We start from the raw sequence: 26,676 nt of genomic DNA on the forward strand, positions 1-26,676 counted from the left end.
CTCTCTGGCCATCTCTCCTACTTACATAAGTATACTTATGTATATCTCGCTTTTTAAACCAGGTATTCCCAATCATATATATATATATATATATATATATATATATATATATATATATATATCCACACACAGCACATATAAATACCTATACATCTCAATGTATACATATATATATACACACACAGACATCCCTGGGGATAGGGGAGAAAAAATACTTCCCACACATTCCTCACGTGTCGTAGAAGGCGACTAAAGGGGACGGGAGCGGGGCCAGAAACCCTCCCCTCCTCGTATTTTAACTTTCTAAAAGGGGAAACAGAAGAAGGAGTCACGCGAGGAGTGCTCATCCTCTTTGAAGGCTGAGATTGGGGTGTCTAAATATGTGTGGATGTAACCAAGATGAGAAAAAAGGAGATAGGTAGTATGTTTGAGGAAAGGAACCTGGATGTTTTGGCTCTGAGTGAAATGAAGCTCAAGGGTAAAGGGGAAGAGTGGTTTGGGAATGTCTTGGGAGTAAAGTCAGGGGTCAGTGAGAGGACAAGAGCAAGGGAGTTGTGGGAGTATGTGATGGAGTGCAAGAAAGTAAATTCTACATTGATATGGGTAAAACTGAAAGTTGATGGAGAGAGATGGGTGATTATTGGTGCATATGCACCTGTGCATGAGAAGAAAGATCATAAGAGGCAAGTGCTTTGGGAGCAGCTGAATTAGTGTGTTAGTGGTTTTGATGCACAAGACCAGGTTATAGTGATGGGTGATTTGAATGCAAAGGTAATGTGGCAGTTGAGGGAATAATTGGTATACATGGGGTGTTCAGTGTTGTAAATGGAAATGGTGAAGAGCTTGTAGATTTATGTGCTGAAAAAGGACTGGTGATTGGGAATACCTGGTTCAAAAAGCGAGATATACATAAGTATACGTATGTAAGTAGGAGAGATGGCCAGAGAGCATTATTGGATTACGTGTTAATTGATAGACACATGAAAGAGAGACTTTTGGATGTTAATGTGCTGAGAGGTGCAACTGGAGGGATGTCTGATCATTAGCTTGTGGAGGCGAAGGTGAAGATTTGTGGGGTTTTTAGAAAAGAAGAGAGAATGTTGGGGTGAAGAGAGTTGTGAGAGTAAGTGAGCTTAGGAAGGAGACTTGTACGAGGAAGTACCAGGAGAGACTGAGTACAGAATGGAAAAAGGTGAGAACAAAGGAGGTAAGGGGAGTGGGGGAGGAATGGGATGTATTTAGGGAAGCAGTGATGGCTTGCGCAAACGATGCTTGTGGCATGAGAAGCCTGGGAGGTGGGTTGATTAGAAAAGGTAGTGAGTGGTGGGATGAAGAAGTAATATTATTAGTGAAAGAGAAGAGAGAGGCATTTGGACGATTTTTGCAGGGAAAAATGCAAATGAGTGGGAGAGGTATAAAAGAAAGAGGCAGGAGGTCAAGAGAAAGGTGCAAGAGGTGAAAAAGAGGGCAAATGAGAGTTGGGGTGAGAGAGTATCATTAAATTTTAGGGAGAATAAAAAGATGTTTTGGAAGGAGGTAAATAAAGAGCGTAAGACAAGGGAGCAAATGGGAACTTCAGTGAAGGGGGCTAATGGGGAGATGATAACAAGTAGTGGTGGTGTGAGGAGATGGAGTGAGTATTTTGAAGGTTTGTTGAATGTGTTTGATGATAGAGTGGCATATATAGGGTGTCTTGGTCGAGGTGGTGTGCAAAGTAAGAGGGTTAGGGAAAATGATTTGGTAAATGGAGAAGAGGTAGTAAAAGCTTTACGGAAGATGAAAGCCGGCAAAGCAGCAGGTTTGGATGGTATTGCAGTGGAATTTATTATAAAAGGGGGTGACTGTATTGTTCACTGGTTGGTAAGGTTATTTAATGTATGTATGATTCATGGTGAGGTGCCTGAGGATTGGCGGAATGCTTGCATAGTGCCATTGTACAATGGCAAAGGGGATAAGAGTGAGTGCTCAAATTACATAGGTATAAGTCTGTTGAGTATTCCTGGTAAACTATATGGGAGGGTATTGATTGAGAGGGTGAAGGCATGTACAGAGCATCAGATTGGGGAAGAGCAGTGTGGTTTCAGAAGTGGTAGAGGATGTGTGGATCAGGTGTTTGCTTTGAAGAATGTATGTGAGAAATACTTAGAAAAACAAATGGATTTGTATGTAGCATTTATGGATCTGGAGAAGGCATATGATAGAGTTGATAGAGATGCTCTGTGGAAGGTTTTAAGAATATATGGTGTGGGAGGCAAGTTGTTAGAAGCAGTGAAAAGTTTTTATCGAGGATGTAAGGCATGTGTACGTGTAGGAAGAGAGGAAAGTGATTGGTTCTCAGTGAATGTAGGTTTGTGGCAGGGGTGTGTGATGTCTCCATGGTTGTTTGATTTGTTTATGGATGGGGTTGTTAGGGAGGTGAATGCAAGAGTTTTGGAAAGAGGGGCAAGTATGCAGTCTGTTGTGGATGAGAGAGCTTGGGAAGTGAGTCAGTTGTTGTTCGTTGATGATACAGTGTTGGTGGCTGATTCATGTAAGAAACTGCAGAAGCTGGTGACTGAGTATGGTAAAGTGTGTGAAAGAAGAAAGTTAAGAGTAAATGTGAATAAGAGCAAGGTTAATAGGTACAGTAGGGTTGAGGGTCAAGTCAACTGGGAGGTGGAGGTAAGTTTGAATGGAGAAAAACTGGAGGAAGTAAAGTGTTTTAGATATCTGGGAGTGGATCTAGCAGCAGATGGAACCATGGAAGCGGAAGTGAATCATAGGGAGGGGGAGGGGGCAAAAATTCTGGGAGCTTTGAAGAATGTTTGGAAGTCAAGAACATTATCTCGGAAAGCAAAAATTGGTATGTTTGAAGGAATAGTGGTTCCAAGAATGTTGTATGGTTGCGAGGCATGGGCTATGGATAGAGTTGTGCCCAGGAGGGTGGATGTGCTGGAAATGAGATGTTTGAGGACAATATGTGGTGTGAGGTGGTTTGATCGAGTAAGTAATAATAGGGTAAGAGAGATGTGTGGAAATAAAAAGAGTGTGGTTGAGAGAGCAGAAAAGGGTGTTTTGAAATGGTGTGGTCACATGGAGAGAATGAGTGAGGAAAGACTGACCAAGAGGATATATGTGTCAGGGGTGGAGGGAACAAGGAGAAGTGGGAGACCAAATTGGAGGTGGAAAGATGGAGTGAAAAAGATTTTGAGTGATCGGGGCCTGAACATGCAGGAGGGTGAAAGACGTGCAAGGAATAGAGTGAATTGGAACGATGTGGTATACCGGGGTCGACGTGCTGTCAATGGATTGAACCAGGGCATGTGAAGCGTCTGAGGTAAACCATGGAAAGTTCTGTGGGGCCTGGATGTGGAAAGGGAGCTGTATACATGACAGCTTGAGACTGAGTGTGAATGAATGTGGCCTTTCTTGTACTTTCCTAGCGCTACCTTGCGCACATGCGGGGGAGGGGGTTGTTATTTCATGTGTGGCTGGGTGGCGATGGGAATGAAAAAAGGCAGACAGTATGTATTGTGTACATGTGTATATATGTATATGTCTGTGTGTGTATATATATGTATATGTTGAGATGTATAGGTATTTGCGAGTTTGGACGTGTATGTATATACATGTGTATGTGGATGGGTTGGGCCATTCTTCCGCCTGTTTCCTTGCGCTACCTCGCTAATGCGGGACACAGCGACAAAGTAAAATAAATATATAAATATAAATATATTGTATCTGAACTTTCTAAAAAGGGAAACAGAAGGAGTCATGCAGGGAGTGCTCATTCTCCTTGAAGGCTCAGATTGTGGTGTCTAAATGTGTGTGGATGTAACCAAGATGAGAAAAAAGGAGAGACAGGTAGTATGTTTGAGGAAAGGAACCTGGATGTTTTGGCTCTGAGTGAAACGAAGCTCAAGGGTAAAGGGGAAGAGTGGTTTGGGAATGTCTTGGGAGTAAAGTCAGGGGTTAGTGAGAGGACAAGAGCAAGGGAAGGAGCAGCACTACTCATGAAACAGGAGTGGTGGGAGTATGTGATAGAGTGTACGAAAGTAAACTCTAGATTGATATGGGTAAAACTGAAAGTGGATGGAGAGAGATGGGTGATTATTGGTGCATATGCACCTGGGCATGAGAAGAAAGATCATGAGAGGCAAGTGTTTTGGGAGCAGCTGAAAGAGTGTGTTAGTGGTTTTGATGCACGAGACCGGGTTATAGTGATGGGTGATTTGAATGCAAAGGTGAGTAATGTGGCAGTTGAGGGAATAATTGGTGTACATGGGGTGTTCAGTGTTGTAAATGGAAATGGTGAAGAGCTTGTAGATTTATGTGCTGAAAAAGGACTGGTGATAGGGAATACCTGGTTTAAAAAGAGAGATATACATAAGTATACATACGTAAGTAGGAGAGATGGCCAGAGAGCGTTATTGGATTATGTGTTAATTGATAGGCACACGAAAGAGAGACTTTTGGATGTTAATGTGCTGAGAGGTGCAACTGGAGGGATGTCTGATCATTATCTTGTGGAGGCGAAGGTGAAGATTTGTAGAGGTTTTCAGAAAAGAAGAGAGAATGTTGGGGTGAAGAGAGTGGTGAGAATAAGTGAGCTTGGGAAGGAGACTTGTGTGAGGAAGTACCAGGAGAGACTGAATACAGAATGGAAAAAGGTGAGAACAAAGGAGGTAAGGGGAGTGGGGGAGGAATGGGATGTATTTAGGGAAGCAGTGATGGCTAGCACAAAAGATGCTTGTGGCATGAGAAGCGTGGGAGGTGGGCAGATTAGACAGGGTAGTGAGTGGTGGGATGAAGAAGTTAGATTATTAGTGAAAGAGAAGAGAGAGGCATTTGGACGATTTTTACAGGGAAATAATGCAAATGAATGGGAGATGTATAAAAGAAAGAGGCAGGAGGTCAAGAGAAAGGTGCAAGAGGTGAAAAAGAGGGCAAATGAGAGTTGGGGTAAGAGAGTATCATTAAATTTTAGGGAAAATTAAAAGATGTTTTGGAGGGAGGTAAATAAAGTGCGTAAGACAAGGGAACAAATGGGAACTTCAGTGAAGGGGGATAATGGGGAGCTGATAACAAGTAGTGGTGATGTGAGAAGGAGATGGAGTGAGTATTTTGAAGATTTGTTGAATGTGTTTGATGATAGAGTGGCAGATATAGGGTGTTTTGGTCGAGGTGGTGTGCAAAGTGAGAGGGTTAGGGAAAATGATTTGGTAAACAGAGAAGAGGTAGTAAAAGCTTTGTGGAAGATGAAAGCCAGCAAGGCAGCGGGTTTGGATGGTACTGCAATGGAATTTATTAAAAAAGGGGGTGACTGTATTGTTGACTGGTTGGTAAGGTTATTTAATGTATGTATGATTCATGGTGAGGTGCCTGAGGATTGGCGGAATGCTTGCATAGTGCCATTGTACAAAGGCAAAGGGGATAAGAGTGAGTGCTCAAATTACATAGGTATAAGTTCGTTGAGTATTCCTGGTAAATCATATGGGAGGGTATTGATTGAAAGGGTGAAGGCATGTACAGAGCATCAGACTGGGGAAGAGCAGTGTGGTTTCAGAAGTGGTAGAGGATGTGTGGATCAGGTGTTTGCTTTGAAGAATGTATGTGAGAAATACTTAGAAAAGCAAATGAGTTTGTATGTAGCATTTATGGATCTGGAGAAGGCATATGATAGAGTTGATAGAGATGCTCTGTGGAAGGTATTAAGAATATATGGTGTGGGAGGCAAGTTGTTAGAAGTAGTGAAAAGTTTTTATAGAGGATGTAAGGCATGTGTACATGTAGGAAGAGAGGAAAGTGATTGGTTCTCAGTGAATGTAGGTTTGCGGCAGGGGTGTGTGATGTCTCCATGGTTTAATTTGTTTATGGATGAGGTTGTTAGGGAGGTGAATGCAAGAGTTTTGGAAAGAGGGGCAAGTATGCAGTCTGTTGTGGATGAGAGAGCTTGGGAAGTGAGTCAGTTGTTGTTCGCTGATGATACAGCGCTGGTGGCTGATTCATGAGAGAAACTGCAGAAGCTGGTGACTGAGTTTGGTAAAGTTTGTGAAAGAAAGTTGAGAGTAAATGTGAATAAGGGCAAGGTTAATAGGTACAGTAGGGTTGAGGGTTAAGTAAATTGGGAGGTAAGTTTGAATGGTGAAAAACTGGAGGAAGTGAAGTGTTTTAGATATCTGGGAGTGGATTTGGCAGCGGATGGAACCAAGGAAGCGGAAGTGAATCATAGGGTGGGGGAGGGGGAGAAAATTCTGGGAGCCTTAAAGAATGTGTGGAAGTCGAGAACATTATCTCGGAAAGCAAAAATGGGTATGTTTGAAGGAATAGTGGTTCAGTCTCTAGCTGTCATGTATAAAGCACCGAAACCACAGCTCCCTTTCCACATCCAGGCCCCACATAACTTTCCATGGTTTACCCCAGACTCTTCACATGCTCTGGTTCAATACACTGACAACACGTCGACCCCAGTATACCACATCGTTCCAATTCACTTTATTCCTCGCAGGCCTTTCATCCTCCTGCATGTTTAGGCCCCGATCACTCTAAATCTTTTTCCCTCCATCTATCCACCTCCAATTTGGTCTCCCACTTCTCCTCGCTCCCTCCACCTGTGACACTTGAATCCTCTTTGTCAATCTTTCCTCACTCATTCTCTCCATGTGACCAAACCATTTCAAAACACCGTCTTCTGCTCTCTCAACCACACTCTTTTTATTACCACACATCTCTCTTACCCTATTATTACTTACTCGATCAAACCACAACACATATTGTCCTCAAACGCCTCATTTCCAACACATCCACCCTCCTCCGCACAACTCTATCTATAGCCCACTCCTCGCAACTATAGAGCATTGTTGGAGCCAGTATTCATTCAAACATACTCACTTTTGCTTTCCTAGATAATGTTCTCGCCTTCCACACATTTTTCAACTTAAAGAGAAACTTTTGGAAGTACATGTGATGAGAGGGGCAGCTGGTGTGGATGTGTGATCACTATCTTGTGGAAGCGAGGGTGGAAGTTTGCAGAGGTTTTTGGAAAAGAGGAAACAACATCGGGGAGACAAAAGTGATGAGAGTAAGTGAGCTTGGAAAAGAGTCATGTGAAAATTACCAAGAGATTGAGTGCAGAATGGAATAAGGTGTGGGTAAACGAAGAAAGGGGAGTGGGTTTTGAAAAGAAGGTATCTAGGAAAGTAGTTCTGGCACATATAAGATATGCATGAAGCATGCAAAAGGTGAGAGGTGAGCATATTAAAAAGGGTAGCGAGTGCTGGGAAGAAGAACTACAGTTGCTAGTTAAAGAGGAAAGAGAGGCATTACAGGAAATAAGTCCATATAATTATGAAATGTTCAAGAGAAAGCGACAGGAGGTCAAGAAGAAGATGCAGGGGCTGAAAAAGAAAGCACTTGAGAGCTGAGTGAGTTAGTATCAGTAAACTTTAGGGAGAATACGATGTTTTCGAAGGTGGCAAATAATGTGCAAAGAAAACAAGAGAACAAAAGGAAACATTGGTGAAGGGGCAAATGGGGAAGTGATAACAGGCAGAGATGAAATGAGGAGGAAATGGCATGAATAATTTGAAGGACTGTTGAATGTCTTAATGACAAAATGATAGGTGTAAGGTGTTTGGGTCATGGTGGTATGCAAAGTGAGTCACGTAGAGTGGTTTGGTGAGGGGTGAAGAGGAGGTGAAAGCCTTGCATCAAGATGAAATGTGCCAAGGCAGTTGGGGAGAAAGTTACTGCTGTTGAATCAATTAAAAAAGGAGGCAATGTGTTGTTCATTGGTAGGTAAGGATTTCAACATATGTTTGGATCATGGTGAGGATTGGCAGAGAGCATACATAGAACTACAGTATAAAGCCAAGGCAATACAGGTGAGTGTTCAAACTATACATATTTAAGTTCACTGAGTTTACCAGGTGGGAAGTATGGAAGGGTACTGATTGAGAGGGTGAAGGCATGCAGAGATCTCCAGACTGGGAAGGAGCACAGCGGTTTCTGAAGTGGTAGAGGATGTGTCGATCTGGTGTTTGCTTTAGAAAATGTTTGAAAAATACTTAAAGAAACAGATGGCCTGGCATGAAACATTTATGGATCTCAGAGTGAGCATATGAAAGGTTTGATCTGGATGCTTTGCGGAAAGTCTTAAGAAAATACAGTGCAGGAGGAAAGTTGCTAAAGGCAGTGAGATTTCATCAAGGGTGTAAGGCAAGTGTACCAGTAGGAAGAGAGGAGAGTGAATGGTTCCAAGTAAAGGCTGGTCTACAGCAGGGGTATGTGATATCACAATGAGTGCTTGATTTGTTTATGGATGGGGTGGTGAGGGAGGTAAATGCAAGAGTCTGAGAAAGAGGTGCAAGCATGCAGTCTGTGAAGGATGAGGGAGTCTGGGAAGTGAGCCAGATGTTGTTTGTGGATGATACAGTACTGGTATCAGATTCAAGTGAGAAACTGCAGATGTTGGTAATATGAGTTTGGAAGAGTATGTAAAAGGAGGAAGTTGAGAGTGAATGTGAATAAAAGCAAGGTTATTAGGTTTAACAAGGTTGTGGGACAAGTTAGATGGGGTGAGAGTTTGAATGGACAAAAACTGGAGGAGGGGAAGTATTTTAGATATTTAGGAGTGAGCTTGGCAGCAAATGGAAGAAGGAGTCAGTCATATGGAGGGTGAGTGGGTGAAGCTTCTGGGAGTGCTGAGGAATGTGGAAAGAGAGCGTTATCTGGAGGGGAAAAATATGGGTATGCTTAAAGGAACAGTAGTCCCAACAATGTCATATGGATGCAAAGCATGGTCTAAAGATAAAACTATGTGGAGGAGGGAGGACATGTAAGAAATTAAACATTTGATAACAACATATGGTGTGAGGTGGTTTGATCAAGTAAGTATTGAAAAGGTAAGAAAAATGTGTGGTAAGAGAAAGAGTGTGGCTGAAGTGACTGAAGAGGGTGTGCTGAAATGGTTTGGACATAAAAAAGAATGACTGAGGATAGGTTGAAAAAGAGGATATATGCTCAGAAGTGGAGGGAACAAGGATAACAGGGAGATCAAATTCGAGATGGAAGATTTATCTATTTATTTATTATGCTTTGTCGCTGTCTCCCGCGTTAGCGAGGTAGCGCAAGGAAACAGGCGAAAGAATGGCCAAACCCACCCACATACACATGTATAAACATACACGTCCACACACGCAAATATACATACCTATACATCTCAATGTATACATATATATATACACACAGACATATAAATATATACACATGTACACAATTCATACTGTCTGCCACACATGGAATAACAACACCCTAGGAAAAGACAACAAAGGCCCCATTCGTTCACACTCAGTCTCTAGCTGTCATGTAATAATGCACCGAAACCACAGCTCCCTTTCCACATCCAGGCCCCACACAACTTTCCATGGTTTACCCCAGACGCTTCACATGCCCTGATTCAATCCATTGACAGTACGTCGACACCAGTATACCACATCGTTCCAATTCACTCTATTCCTTGCACGCCTTTCACCCCCCTACATGTTCAGGCCCCGATCACTCAAAATCTTTTTCACTCCATCTTTCCATCTCCAATTTGGTCTCCCATTTCTCCTCGTTCCCTCCACCTCTGACACATATATCCTCTTGGTCAATCTTTCCTCACTCATTCTCTCCATGTGACCAAAACATTTCAAAACACCCTCTTCTGCTATCTCAACCACACTCTTTTTATTTCCACATATCTCTCTTACCCTTACATTACTTACTCGATCAAACCACTTCACACCACATATTGTCCTCAAACATCTCATTTCCAGCACATCCACCCTCCTGTGCACAACTCTATCCATAGCTCATGCCTCGCAACCATAAAACATTGTTGGAACCACTATTCCTTCAAACATACCCATTTTTGCCTTCAGAGATAATGTTCTTCACTTCCAAACATCTTCAAGGCTCCCAGGATTTTCACCCCCTCCCCCACCCTATGATTCACTTCCGCTTCCATGGTTCCATCTGCTGTCAGATCCACTCACAGATATAAAACACTTTACTTCCTCCACTTTTTCTCCATTCAAACTTACCTCCCAAATGACTTGACCCTAAACCCTACTGTACCTAATAACCTTGCTCTTATTCACATTTACTCTCAACTTTCTTCTCTCACACACTTTACCAAACTCAGTCACCAACTTCTGCAGTTTCTCACATGAATCAGCCACCAGCACTGTATCATCTGCAAACAACAACTGACTCACTTCCCAAGCTCTCTCATCCACAACAGACTGCATACTTGCCCCTCTTTCCAAAACTCTTGCATTCACCTCCCTAACAACCCCATCCATAAACAAATTAAACAACCATGGAGACATCACACACCCCTGCCGCAAACCTACCTTCACTGAGAACCAATCACTTTCCTCTCTTCCTACACGTACACATGCCTTACATCCTCAATAAAAACTTTTCACTGCTTCTAACAACTTGCCTCCCACACCATATATTCTTAATACCTTCCACAGAGCATCTCTATCAACTCTATCATATGCCTTCTCCAGATCCAAAAATGCTACATACAAATCCATTTGCTTTTCTAAGTATTTCTCACATATATTCTTCAAAGCAAACACCTGATCCACACATCCTCTAACACTTCTGAAACCACACTGCTCTTCCCCAATCTGATGCTCTGTACATGCCTTCACCCACTCGATCAACATCCTCCCATATAATTTACCAGGAATACTCAACAAACTTATACCTCTGTAATTTGAGCACTCACTCTTATCCCCTTTGCCTTTGTACAATGGCACTATGCAAGCATTCCGCCAATCCTCAGGCACCTCACCATGAATCATTTTTTTTTTTTTTTGCTGTCGCTGTCTCCCGCGTTTGCGAGGTAGCGCAAGGAAACAGACGAAAGAAATGGCCCAACCCACCCCCATACACATGTATATACATACGTCCACACACGCAAATATACATACCTACACAGCTTTCCATGATTTACACCAGACGCTTCACATGCCTTGATTCAATCCACTGACAGCACTTCAACCCCAGTATACCACATCGCTCCAATTCACTCTATTCCTTGCCCTCTTTTCACCCTCCTGCATGTTCAGGCCCCGATCACACAAAATCTTTTTCACTCCATCTTTCCACCTCCAATTTGGTCTCCCTCTTCTCCTTGTTCCCTCCACCTCCGACACATATATCCTCTTGGTCAATCTTTCCTCACTCATTCTCTCCATGTGCCCAAACCATTTCAAAACACCCTCTTCTGCTCTCTCAACCACGCTCTTTTTATTTCCACACATCTCTCTTACCCTTACGTTACTTACTCGATCAAACCACCTCACACCACACATTGTCCTCAAACATCACATTTCCAGCACATCCATCCTCCTGCACACAACTCTATCCATAGCCCACACCTCGCAACCATACAACATTGTTGGAACCACTATTCCTTCAAACATACCCATTTTTGCTTTCCGAGATAATGTTCTCAACTTCCACACATTCTTCAAGGCCCCCAGAATTTTCGCCCCCTCCCCCACCCTATGATTCACTTCCGCTTCCATGCTTCCATCCGCTGCCAGATCCACTCCCAGATATCTAAAACACTTCACTTCCTCCAGTTTTTCTCCATTCAAACTCACCTCCCAATTGACTTGACCCTCAACCCTACTGTACCTAATAACCTTGCTCTTATTCACATTTACTCTTAACTTTCTTCTTTCACACACTTTACCAACCTTAGTCACCAGCTTCTGCAGTTTCTCACATGAATCAGCCACCAGCGCTGTATCATCAGCGAACAACAACTGACTCACTTCCCAAGCTCTCTCATCCCCAACAGACTTCATACTTGCCCCTCTTTCCAAAACTCTTGCATTCACCTCCCTAACAACCCCATCCATAAACAAATTAAACAACCATGGAGACATCACACACCCCTGCCGCAAACCTACATTCACTGAGAACCAATCACTTTCCTCTCTTCCTACACGTACAAATGCCTTACATACTCGATAAAAACTTTTCACTGCTTCTAACAACTTGCCTCCCACACCATATATTCTTAATACCTTCCACAGAGCATCTCTATCAACTCTATCATATGCCTTCTCCAGATCCATAAATGCTACATACAAATCCATTTGCTTTTCTAAGTATTTCTCACATACATTCTTCAAAGCAAACACCTGATCCACACATCCTCTACCACTTCTGAAACCACACTGCTCTTCCCCAATCTGATGCTCTGTACATGCCTTCACCTTCTCAATCAATACCCTCCCATATAATCTACCAGGAATACTCAACAAACTTATACCTCTGTAATTTGAGCACTCACTCTTATCCCCTTTGCCTTTGTCCAATGGCACTATGCACGCATTCCGCCAATCCTCAGGCACCTCACCATGAATCATACATACATTAAATAGCCTTACCAACCAGTCAACAATACAGTCACCCCCTTTTATAACAAATTCCACTGCAATACCATCCAAACCCGCTGCCTTGCTGGCTTTCATCTTCCACAAAGCTTTTACTAACTCTTCTCTGTTTACCAAATCATTTTCCCTAACCCTCTCACTTTACACACCACCTCGACCAAAACACCCTATATCTGCCACTCTATCATCAAACACATTCAACAAACCTTCAAAATACTCACTCCATCTCCTTCTCACATCGCCACTACTTGTTATCACCTCCCCAGTATTCCCCTTCACTGAAGTTCCCATTTGCTCCCTTGTCTTACGCACTTTATTTACCTCCTTCCAAAACATCTTTTTATTCTCCCTAAAATGTAATGATACTCTCTCACACCAACTCCCATTTGCCCTCTTTTTCAAATCCTTGCACCTTTCTCTTGACCTCCTGCCTCTTTCTTTTATAGATCTCCCACTCGTTTGCATTTTGTCCCTGCAAAAATCGTCCAAATGCCTCTCTCTTCTCTTTCACTAATATTTATTTATATCTATTTTGCTTTGTCGCTGTCTCCCGCGTTAGCGAGGTAGCGTAAGGAAACAGACGAAAGAAATTGCCCAAACCACCCCCATACACATGTATATACATACACATCCACACACGCAAATATACATACCTATACATCTCAATGTACACATATATATACACACACAGACACATACATATATACACCTGCACACAATTCACACTGTCCGCCTCTATTCATTCCCATCGCCACCTCGCCACACATGGAATAACATCCCCCTCATGTGTGTGAGGTAGCACTAGGAAAGACAACAAAGGCCCCATTCGTTCACACTCAGTCTCTAGCTGTCATGCAATAATGCTCGAAACCACAGCTCCCTTTCCACATCCAGGCCCCACACAACTTTCCATGGTTTGCCCCAGACGCTTCACATGCCCTGATTCATCCATTGAAAGCACGTCGACCCCAGTGTACCACATCGATCCAATTCACTCTATTCCTTGCCCGCCTTTCACCCTCTGCATGTTCAGGCCCCGATCACTCAAAATCTTTTTCACTCCATCTTTCCAACTCCAATTTGGTCTCCCACTTCTCCTCATTCCTTCCACCTCCGACACATATATCCTCTTGGTCAATCTTTCCTCACTCATTCTCTCCATGTGCCCAAACCATTTCAAAACACCCTCTTGTGCTCTCTCAACCACACTCTTTTCATTTCCACACATCTCTCTTACCCTTACATTACTTACTCGATCAAACCACCTCACACCACACATTGTCCTCAAACATCTCAATTCCAGCACATCCACCCTCCTGCGCACAACTCTATCCATAGCCCACGCCTCGCAACCATACAACATTGTTGGAACCACTATTCCTTCAAACATACCCATTTTTGCTTTCCGAGATAATGTTCTCGACTTCCACACATTCTTCAAGGCTCCCAGGATTTTCACCCCCTCCCCCACCCTATGATTCACTTCCGCTTCCATGGTTCCATCCGCTGCCAGATCCACTCCCAGATATCTAAAACACTTTACTTCCTCCAGTTTTTCTCCATTCAAACTTACCTCCACCTCCCAATTGACTTGACCCTCAACCCTACTGTACCTAATAACCTTGCTCTTATTCACATTTACTCTTAACATTCTTCTTTCACACACTTTACCAAACTCAGTCACCAGCTTCTGCAGTTTCTCACATGAATCAGCCACCAGCGCTGTATCATCAGCGAACAACAACTGACTCACTTCCCAAGCTCTCTCATCCCCAACAGACTTCATACTTGCCCCTCTTTCCAAAACTCTTGCATTCACCTCCCTAACAACCCCATCCATAAACAAATTAAACAACCATGGAGACATCACACACCCCTGCCGCAAACCTACATTCACTGAGAAACAATCACTTTCCTCTCTTCCTACACATACATATGCCTTACATCCTCGATAAAAACTTTTCACTGCTTCTAACAACTTGCCTCCCACACCATATATTCTTAGTACCTTCCACAGAGCATCTCTATCAACTCTATCATATGCCTTTCACTAATATTACACACCATATATTCTTAGTACCTTCCACAGAGCATCTCTATCAACTCTATCATATGCCTTTCACTAATAATCTTACTTATTCAACCCACCACTCACTACACTTTCTAATCAACCGACCTCCCACGCTTCTCATGCCACAAGCATCTTTTGCGCAAGCCATCACTGCTTCCCTAAAGGTTTTGAGCAATCAGGATCTGAACATGTAGGAGTGTGAAAGGTGTACAAAGGATCGAGTGAATTGGAACAATGTGGTATACCAGGATCGACGTGCTGTCAACAGACTGAACTATGACATGTGAAGTGTCTGGGGTAAACCATGGAAAGGCATGTGGGGTCTAGTTGTGTTTAGGGAGCTGTGGTTTCGGTCCATTACACAGGACAGGTAGAGTATGGATGCAAGTGGATGCAGCCTTTCTTTGCATTCCTGGCACTCCCTTACTAATGCAGGAAATGGTGATCAAGTGTGAAAGAAAAGAGAGAATGAACATATAGCATATCCTAGCCTTAGACAGATACCCAATTTGTCAACCAGCCCCTAGGGGAGGATGAACAACCTGCCACAACCAGGATTAGAACTTACGCACTCAAACCTGGAAGGCCCTCGAGTGCAACACAGTCAGCAATTCTACCTGTTACATGACAGAAGTAAATTGTAAATGGTTTAATACTGCTGTGTCTGAGTTTTAATGTTTGATTAATAAGCATCTCACAGTAACTTTAGCATTCTTGGGCCTCTGAAAAATTTAGACTGACTATTTTATGTAATATATGAAAAATGATGGCTAGTTTTGCTAAATATCTTTGGTCATCACTTGACATTACCTGTTACTTGAGGATATACAGTAGGTGTGATGTTTAGTCTTAATCAAATGCAGTTTCTAAGCAATTCATGCATAACTTTTGGCCTCCAAAGTCTAATTCATTCTATTTAAATCAGTTTTGCATTTTTACAATTCACTAAGGCTTCTAGTACCTAACCCAAACATTGTAGCAACTCCTTTGAACCATCTCTGCTTTCTTATCATCTTGGTTATACCCAAATACATCGAGAAACCCCAGCATGAGCCTCCAAGGAGGATGAGCATTCCTTGCATGGCTCCATCTTCTGTTACAGTTTTTATAAAATAAAATACAAGAAGGGGAGGATTTCCAACCCCCACTCCTTCTCCTTTTAGTTGCCTTCTACGACAAGCTGGGAATACATGGAAAGAGATAAAGAACAGTTTCATATGCTTACATACACTTACTCACTGCCATATATAACAAACTGAAATCAGAACCATCCTATCCACATCCAAGCCCCATATACCCTTCCATGGTTTCCCATGACCACATTATAGGCACTGGTAAAGCCCAGTGACAGCATGTAGCACCATACATGCTACAACTCTCCAATACATGCTATTCTATTCACACCCTATGCCCTTCTCCATATTTAGGCTTTGATCATTCCAAAGCATCTTTCACTTCAGCCTTCCACCTCATCATCAGTTTCCCTTTCTCTTGTTCCTTCCAAATCCAATATGCATATCCTCTCCTTACTCATCTTATTCTTACACCCAACCATTTCAGCATATCCTCTTCAGCTTTATCAAATATAAGCCTTTTACTTCCCTAACTCTCTTTTAGCCTATCATTTCCTATTCCATTAACTATCCTATCTATTTATCTGTCTATCTATCTATGTCTCTGATGACTGTTCCATCCAGGAACTCCCATCAAGGGGGGGTGGCAATGGCAAAAGAGTCTCCTCTTATCCCTGTCTTCACATGCCTCCCCCACATACATTATTCCACGCATTCTTCCGCCATTTCTCTCCCTCCAGTATGATTCCATTCTCTTTCCCCATGTCACAGGTAGTCTTCCTCTCACATCAACCCCTTTAACTGTAACATCATATACTCCCCTTGTAAACTTCTCATTTTGTTTTCTTTCTAAAAGCCTAAAACACCACAAAGTATTACATTTCACCTTTTATACCACTTCACAATTCATTCTCTCTGCATACCCTGCCATACCACATCTCCCATATATCCCTTCATTTCTTTCTTCATTCCATCTAATCATACCACATCTTCCTCTCAAATAGCTCAATTCCACACCCAGGATTCTTGACCCCTGTGACTCATTGCATGTCCATTTTTTGGCTGCATATGTCAGGGTTGGGAGGACTATACAGTCCCTTAATCCTTTCTTCACTTCAATACTTATACATCTACCTTCATTATTCCAATAAGGAACCCCATGACTCTTCTGCCCAGTATCACCCTTTTCCATATCTCTCCTTCCATATCATCAAACTTATCCAAGATAGCTCCTAAATACTTAAAATTCTCTGGCCTTATCCAGTCTTCCTCCCCCATATCTATAACACAGTTTAGTACACTTCAGTACACTATATGGCTTTATAAAATCTATACTTTCACTCATTTCCCTTTCAAACGTCATTACCTTCAACTGCCTTCACTTAAACACATCATAATGCATACTTACATTCTTCTGCAACTCCTCTTCACTCCTAACACACAACACAGTATCATCTGCAAACAGGTTTGTCACTAGCCACCATACCTTACCACCACATTCCATCTCTGCATCCCCCTTCCCTACTATTGCTTTCTCTTCTCTTATCATTCCATCCATAAATATGTTAAAAAGCCAGGGTGACATCACACAACCATGTCTCACACCTACATGTACTAAGGATGTATCGAACATCCGCATATGTGGAACATTCACATCATCTTTTAATCTGCATATGCATTTGTGATAAACATCAGCATTCACATTTGCAATTTAATAAACATCCACATCTACATCCTTATCAAACACAAAGAGGATGTGTTGGATATACAAAAAACTTGAAAACAAGAACTGGCAGCACTGAAAACTTCTTATCACTCTGTGATAAAGTGTTGTGGAGAAGTCACCATGCACTGGCCGCAATGTAGAGGAGCTTGCCTCAGGGATAGGAAATGTGTCAGTCAATCGCACTTCTTGAAGTGAAATAATCAAGTCTACCAAGCCTTACTGATTTGCTTTTCTTATGCACAATGGCATCAAGAAAGGGTGGAAGTACTACATGAAACAGTAAAGAATTCAGCAGTGTCTTTTGTGCAAGAAAGATTATTCACGAAAGGGACATGGAACTACATCTCTGAAAAATCACTTAAAATCATTGCACAAAGAACAGTTTGAAGAGTAAGAAGCAGAAGAAAAAAAGAATTTAAAGGAGAAACTAATGACAGAAAAAACTCCTTTGCAAAAAGTGAAGAATACTTTCAGTGGAAAACTGTGGGATGCTTCAAACTTTAAATCAAAGAAACTGGATAAGTGTGTAGCAAAAATGTTAGTGGTGGATGATTTACCAATTAGTCATGTTAAGGACACAGGATTCATGAGACTAATGGCTGAAGCAGCAAAACTTTTATTCCTCATTTATATGCAAAGACACGTACAAGCCATGGAAGCAGAAGTGAGTCACAGGGTGGGGGAGGGAGCAAAAGTTCTGGGAGTGTTGAAAAATGTGTGGAAGGCGAGAACATTATCTCGGAAAGCAAAAATGGGTATGTTTGAAGGAATAGTGGTTCCAACAATATTATATGGTTGCAAGGCGTGGGCTATAGATAGAGTTGTGCGGGGAGGGTGGATGTGTTGGAAATGAGATGTTTGAGGACAATATGTGGTGTGAGATGGTTTGATCAAGTAAGTAATGAAAGGTTAAGAGAAATGTGTGGTAATAAAGAGAGTGTGGTTAAGAGAGCAGAAGAGGGTGTTTTGAAATGATTTGGTCACATGGAGAGAATGAGTGAGGAAAGACTGACAAAGAGGATATATGCGTCAGAGGTGGAGGGAACGAGGAGAAGTGGGAGACCAAATTGGAGGTGGAAAGATGGAATGAAAAAGATTTTGAGCAATCGGGGCCTGAACATGCAGGAGGGTGAAAGGCGTGCAAGGAACAGAGTGAATTGGAAAGATGTGGTATACCAAGGTCGACGTGCTGTCAATGGACTGAACCAGGGCATGTAAAGCGTCTGGGGTAAACCATGGAAAGTTTTGTGAGGCCTGAATGTGGAAAGGGAACTGTGGTTTCGGAGCATCATACATGACAGCTAGAGACTGAGTGTGAACGAATGTGGCCTTTGTTGTCTTTTCCTAGTGCAGCAAGTATGAATTATGTACATGTGTATATATGTATATGTCTATGTATGTATATATATATGTTGAAATGTATAGGTATGTATATGTGCATGTGTGGAAGTGTATATATATACAAGTGTATGTGGTTGGGTTGGACCATTCTTTCATCTGTTTCCTTGCGCTACCTCGCTAACGCAGGAGACAGCGACAAAGTATAATAATATAAATGAAATAAAAAACATAAAATGTATAAATTTGTTTTCAATTAAAAAAAAGAAGAAATGATTGATGCAGAGAAGCAGGACAGCAAGATTTCCTTTACAACTGATGTGTGGTCAGATACCTCAGCAGGTGTTTCACTGCTGAGTCTAACTGCACATGCTATCAGTAAGGACTTTCAAAGAATGAACTTTGTGTTTGGTGCTGACCCACTACAAGAATGGCATACAGGAGAGTATATTTCTAGAAAGTTTGATGACTTGTTGATGAGGTGGGACATTTCTTATATGAATGTGCACTGAAATTTGCATGAAGCCGGAGCAAATATGAAAAGAGCTCTATTCCTGTCAGGTGTAAATAATTTGGATTGTGCTGTGCATAAAATACAACAAATTTTTAAAAGTGGAATATCATCACAGAATAAAATAGACAAGATAATTCATTCAGGATTCCTACTCATTTTCATCACTCAACAATGGCACAAGATGAACTAAAAAAGATTCAGAACAGGCTGCAAGATACACCCACAAAGTGGAATAGCACCATGCACATGCTGAAAATAATACCAGAAATAAAGGAGTCACTATGTTTGCATGCTGCCACCAACTCCAAAATAAAACAACCCAGCACCACTCAATGGTTACTAATGTTCAAATGTACAAAAGCTCTAGAACTTTATGAAGATAACACAAAAAGATTGAGTGATTCAACATCTACAGAAGGTGATGTGATACCTTCTATAGTTTCCTTGAAATCACTCCTCAGCCAAGCACATCAGAAGTTTCTGAAGTAATTGATACCTCATTTTCAGGCTCTGAACCAGATATCAAATCAATGATTGAGTCACCCCAAGATAAAAAAGCAACACAGGTAGTAAAAACCATGAAACAAACAATACGAGCTGAAGTTGAAAAAAAGATTTTCCTGGCTTGAAAGTGAAGGTTTGTACAGAGCAACATATCTTGATCCAAGATATAAAAGTAAATTCTTTCCCTCTTCTCAAATCACTGATCACGTGAAATCTTCAGTTTGCCAGACTTTGTGAAGAGCTGGCTCAGCTGAGCACCAAGACAAATGCAGATGACGAGCTAACCAGAAAACGAAGAAGAGACGACATAACACAATTAACACAACCACCACCTGTGAAACATTAGATGAAGCAATGACCTCTATTCTTGCTTCCAGTAGTGATAATGAAGCAGAAGAGACATATGAAGCAAGGAAGAGTGCAATGAAAGATACTGAGAGGTATCACAAGCAAAGGAGAATCAATGGAACAAGTGAAGACAGTTTGCGATGGTGGAAAGAAAAGATGAGAGTCTACCCTGATTTGGCAAAAGTCACTTGCCAATATCTTTGCTGTCCCCCAAGCAGTGTCCCTAGTGAGCAGCTATTCAGTGGTGCTGGGCTGATCTATAATGCAAAACCTAAGCGACTTTTAGCAGAAAAAGCAGAGAAACTTTAGTTTGTAAAGAAAAACCTGCCTATCTTGAACTTTAAATACTGAATGACTAAATGATGCAAGAACAGCTTTCAATAGATTAGGAGGTAAAGCTAACCACTTCCAAAAGGGTGGATGTTGGGGAAAGTGGTAGGTGGGATGACTGAAAAGTTGAGTCCCTGTCCCACATCTAGTAATATACAGCTTGTGAGGCTGAAACTCCTCATAACAATAAGAAACTTCAATCACACAGGACTTTGTAACGAAAGTAGTTGACATTTGGAAATGATTGATGTTCTATAATGAATCAATAATTCTTAATCTATTAAACTATACGACAAAATATTGTGAAAACATTTGTATCTGCAAGGATTTCATAGTCTGACATCTGCACCCACATCCGTTGTTTTTAGAAACTGACATCTACATCCACATCCACAAAATATGTAAGCTTGATATCCGCATATACATCCACAAATCTCTGAATTCAGACATATGATACATCTCTAATGTGTACTGAAAATTTTTCTCAACTTGCTATACACTCTTACACATGCATATGCTACTCTGTAGAAGGCTTTCACACCATCCAACAGTTGTTACCCTTCCCCATATATCCTAAAATATCCCATAAAGCATTCAACTCAACTCTGTCATATGCTTTCTCCATATCCATTAAAGCTGCATATAACTTCTTAACCTTAACCTTACCTCCCTTACACCACACATTGTCCTTAAACATTCAATTTCCAAAAAATCCATCCTCTTCCATAATTTATATCCAAGGCCAATACCTTTCATCCATACATAATCATCAGACCTACTATAACGTCAAACATACCCATCTTGGCCCTCACAGAGTGGCCTCTCTTTCCAAACATTCCTTAATGCACTCAGGATGAGGATCCACCCTTTTGCTAACTTCAGCTAACATGGTTCCATCCGATGCCATGTCCATTCCTCAGTATCTAAACCATTCCATATCCTCCAACTTTATTCTCTTCAAACTTACACTCACTCCCCTAACAAAACCTTACCTTTATTCACATACATTCTCAACAAGCTCCACTTACAAACTCTCCTAAACCCAGCCTCTACAGTTTCTAACTTGAGTCTACCAACTAAGCTCTATCATCAATATACTGCAACTGATTCATCTCCCAAGCCCCATCCCATCCCCAACAGACAGCAAATCCACCCTTCTCTCCAAAACCTTGCATTTACCTCCCTGACCACCCCATCCATAGAGAAACCAAACAGCCATGGAGTCATCACAAACTACTCTTGTGGATCTACCCTCACCTGAAGCCCTCCTCTCTTCCTACTTGCACACAAGCTTTACTGTCTTGATAGAAACCCCTCCATGCTTCTCACTGACATTCTTTTAAAAGCATCTCTATCAACCCTATCATACACTTTCTCCAGATCCATTACTGCTACATGCAAATCCTTTTCTCCCTAAATATTTCTCACAGGTTATTCAGACCAAATACTTATTCTACACAACCTCTACAACCCCTAAAGTCACACAATTCTACCTCAGTCTGATGCTCTGTGCATGACATCATCCTCTCTATCATAACTTTCACACAACTTGCCACTTACACTAAAAGAAACTTGTACCTCATTAATTTGAACATCCACTTTGTCCTCATTCTCCTACTCCTCCAGCACCTCATCTTAAACCATATACACAATGAAAATTCTTACTACTGTAACCTACAAACAACACTGTCAGCTGCTTTCTTGAAAATTCAAATGCAATCCCATCCATTTCAGCCACTTTTATCACACTTTATTTTATGCAAAGCATTCATCATTTCTCTTTTCACTAAACCACTTCTCAAGACTCTCTTGCTTTGCACTATTTCTTGTCCCAAAACTCCAATATGACACCCCAATGTCTAACACATTCAACAGCCCCTCAAAATTCTCACTCCATCTCGTTTTCATAACTTCTTTGCCTGTTACCACTTCCTCATCTGCTCCATTCACTAGCAAAGTGACATACATTATGCAATGACTTGCCCTTCACAAACTTCTATAGAATTTCCACATAATCATTTGTATAACTGCTTTCTCTTCAAATCACTAGCACTACTACACTTATCAACAGATCTTGAAAAATTTTTGGATGTCATTATACAGACAAAAAAATAACATGAGAAGATGATACATAACTGCCTCAGAGTCAATAAAGAGCTTAATATGGACTCTGACAAAGTCTGGGTGCCTGGGCTACAAAACAGCATCCACACAAAATAGACATTTCAATGAGCACCTGTGCCACTGCATATGCACTCTTGCTCTCCTTACATTATTCACATCCTTCTAAAATATCTAGTTTTTCTCCCTGAATACAAACTTTCCAATACAATCTCACCCCAACTCTCCATTGCCCTCATTTCAGCCCCTGTGCCTTTCTCCTGACCTTATGCCACTTCCTTTTGAAGATTTTCCAATCACTTGCACTCCTTTCCTGCTGGCAGTCTCTGTACATCTCTCTTCCTCTTTCATAAGTAACCCCATTTCCTCATCCAGCACTCACTACATGTCACACAGTTTTTTTGCACAAGCACTGCTTCCATAAATACCTCTAAATCCTCACCCACTTTCCTAATTTTGCTTACTCTCACATTTTGCTATTCTTCATCCAATTTCTCCTAGTACACAAGCCTCTTTTCCAAGTTCACTCACTTTCATCACCCATATCAAAACCTCTTTTCCTAGTCTCAACAAACTTTCACCCTCGTCCCCACCAAGAAGTGATCACACATCCCACCTACTGCCCCTTTAAGCACATTTACATCCAAAAATCTCTCTCTAGCACACCTGTCAATCAGAACACAATCCCACAGTCCCCACTTACCATCAACCCCACTCACCCACAAACACTTATGTATGCCCTTCCCCCCTTTTTTTTCATAAACCAAGTAATCCCAATCACCAGTCCTTTTATGGCAGACATAAGTTATTAACTATTCCTAATTTTTCTCATAAAACTGCCAATTCCCACCCCAGCAAAGTAACATCTGAAGCAAACAATGCCTCATTTGTCAAAATTCAACCTCATGTTGTCATGTTTAACATACGCATATGTATAATGCATTTATTGTCTCAGGCAGAATTCTTTCTCGTCTCGTCTCCACTTCCATGTCTATAAAGTGAGCTATGTCTATGTACAGTTAGTTGATTATGTAAAAGTTGATGTCACAGGAGCTGTCTCTTCATCTGCAGACTACTTCTCACCACTTATTATCAGACAGTAGATGCCATGACATCACTTATGTTTGTGCAACCACCCAGGAGAAAATTCACAAGGGTCACTTACCTTTAACTTTAGGCGAAACTGCTTTGCCTTATCTGTTAGAATGGAACCAGAAATGAATACACCTTCTCTGTGGCACTGCTTTAACAACACATAGACAAGCTTATCAAGCTAAGCCAATCTTGCCCAATTTCTTGTCACTGACATCAAGCAACTTTTCACTTTTTGTGTGTGTGGGTGTGTGTGTGTGTGTGTGTGTGTGTTATAAATCAAAGAAGAACCAACATCAGCAATGTCACATAGGTTAAGCAATGACTTGCCCATCAATAACCTCTGCACAATTTCAACTTTCCACATGATTATAAGTGCTTTCTTTTTTTCACATCACTAGCACTACTACACTTATCAACAGTTCCTGGGCACTTTTTTTGGATGTCATTACAAGGACAAACAAATTGAAATAACATGGGAGAGGATGGGACATATTTGCCACAGAGTTAATACACAGCTTATTATGGACTCAGACAAAGTATGGATGCCTAAGCTACAGCAGCATCCACACCACAAACAGGCAACTTCCACTAACATGAATGGCATTTCAGTAAGTACCAGTACCACAACATTTGCTGAAGTATGGGAGCTGCCTATGTGTGGAACCATACAAGACATTTTTTCATAACAGAAGTACAGGAAATTTCATTAACTAACAAATTATTCTTATTTCTAGAACAGAAAATACTTTATAAATATTGCCTTTAAACTTGTACAAATACAAAAACTAAATTCAGTTAAAATACAACCTTTTACTAGATAACCATCTAAAGCTATTTTACATACAAAGATGAGTAAATAAACACACCTGTTTGGTCCTTGTCTGCTAGTACTGAATGCTCGAGCCAAACCAAAGTCTGCCAATTTCAATATTCCATTTTTTGTGATGAGGACATTTGAAGCTTTGAGATCTCGATGAAGGATCTTGTTTGAGTGAATGTAATATAGTCCATTGAGCAACTGCTGCATTACCTGAGTTGAAGAAAAAAAATGGTGTCAATGATGTCAATTAAACCATTTAAATCCTTTCTTATTACATAACTTATACGGATGCTTTAAAAAGAAGCATAGCTTTAAAGTTCAAAAAAGAAAAAAATCATTTTTACAACAACCATGATAACAAGGAGGTAAGACTGTAACTAAGAAAATATTTGCTTACTATAATGGGGTTGCTATGTAATTCAAATTAAGGAATTTTCTTGATAGTTACATTAGCACTTTGAGTTATCAGTTAATGAGTCTGACAAGATGGAATGGAAGAGAATTATAACAACTAAAGGTGAAGTAAGACATGAGAAGGGAGTATTCATACAGTTAAGACTGCACATCATTTCATCATAATACTGAAAACAAATGAGTGGATAGCTAAGGTTAAAACTTTTACATAAAAATGTACATTCAATAGGAATTGAGAAACAAAGGATGATTTGTCAGATGAAGCACTGCAAGGGAGGCAAATTTCATTTGTCTTTCTACAACTTATATGGTATCTCTTGCATTCTGACAAAAGAGGCATATACAGAAGCTTCCCTAATTCTTAACCACCAATCACAAGAAGCTTCCCTTATTCTTAACCGCCAATCACAAGAGTAACTTCATGATGAAGAACTACCATCAATGCTCATGATTTTACCAGTCGAATTCTACATGCTTCTTTCATAAACTATTTGCCATGCACTTGAACCACAAGAAACTAAGAATATTTCATAAGAATGAAGGGCTATCAAATTAATTTCATTAAAAGAAAAAGTCTGAAATTAATAAAAACAAGATCAGTAATGTAAGGCGTCACCATCATCTCTGTAAACTTTCGTCTCATAAAAAATCACAACCTGTTGATCCCATCCAAACTGAAAAAGGTCCCTCATTCTTGACAAATGATGCCAAGAACAGAGTCATACACAACACAATGTTGTAGCGGTGAGACTAGTTCCCTCTAGCTACTGTTGGAGATGTCCCAAGTAACATGGCCCTAGGTTGCAAATGACATTAGCATACCAAACCCCAACAAAAAATTAAAAGCTACTTAGTGTGAGATCTCTCTTTGCAAGACCATTGAGAGAAAAGTCCTGGGGACATGTTTTCTCTCCTTAACAAGACATCTGCAGATGATGCATAGGAAAGGGCCTCCAAAGTAAGAAAAAAGAATGCCATACTCCAAGTGGTAAATAAGCAGCCAAACATGCTGACCAGGCAATCAACATGACAGTCATGCTTGATGGCCCTAGTGCTGTCAAAGCAGTTACCCCTGATAATTATAATTCATGTAGCAAGGGTGTCCCTGCCCTTAATGGAGAAGAATAACAACCTCACCTAACTACTACCCCCAACCTAGCAACCTTCACCTAACCACTACCCCCAACCTATCACCAACCCTTCCCCATCATCACTCTCACTCCAACACCACTGTCAACCCACCATCACCTTATTAACAATCTCACTCCACCACCACCCTCTAGAAGTTGACCACTACGCATCTAGTTGTATTCGCAAAATAAACAGAGATGATAACAGCGCACAACATATCCCATGACGCCCTATCCCAACCCTCATCATCTGCAATCACTTACAAGGTAGAGATAATTGCCATGTGGGAGGCAAACTTCCTTAATCCCCTGGAATCTCTGTACAGGCCTCCCCCACCATGCACAAGGAATGCATTCCTGGAAAGATCTGCTAATAGCAAACCTACACGTAGCAAACCTAATACTGTAGAACAATACTAACATGTCAGGAAACACACTATGATAAGAGGGACTAATACTCCAACATTGCTAAATAAGGATGAGAGGGACTAATACACCATCAGTGCTAGATCTTATCTTCACACATGCTAGCATGGATACTGAGAATATTATATATGATACAACAGTTGGAAGTGATCATGTAATGTTTAACTTTGACTATGTGATACATGAGGACATTAAAAGAGCTGGGTTGAGACAGGACACAAAGAGAAAATATTGCAAAACCAACACAAACCTCAATACTTTCTAAGGTAACATAGATTGAAGAAGGGAATTCAGTTGCCAAGAACCATGGCTTTGTGGTG

The 26,676-nt window shown here is 41.1% G+C and overlaps 1 protein-coding gene across 2 annotated transcripts in view; it reads right to left on the reverse strand.

Moving 5' to 3' along the window:
- LOC139755458 (cyclin-dependent kinase 9-like) overlaps window positions 1-26,676 on the reverse strand; it is a 259,415-nt gene that overhangs the window by 51,222 nt on the left and 181,517 nt on the right. For both annotated transcript variants that reach the window (XM_071673778.1, XM_071673777.1), the window contains one exon: window positions 24,433-24,596. In XM_071673778.1, the coding sequence (XP_071529879.1) occupies window positions 24,433-24,596 (164 nt within the window). The remainder of the gene's footprint in view (window positions 1-24,432; window positions 24,597-26,676) is intronic.

This window comes from Panulirus ornatus, chromosome 19, assembly GCF_036320965.1.
Source record: "Panulirus ornatus isolate Po-2019 chromosome 19, ASM3632096v1, whole genome shotgun sequence".
In the NCBI taxonomy this organism is placed as follows: domain Eukaryota; kingdom Metazoa; phylum Arthropoda; class Malacostraca; order Decapoda; family Palinuridae; genus Panulirus; species Panulirus ornatus.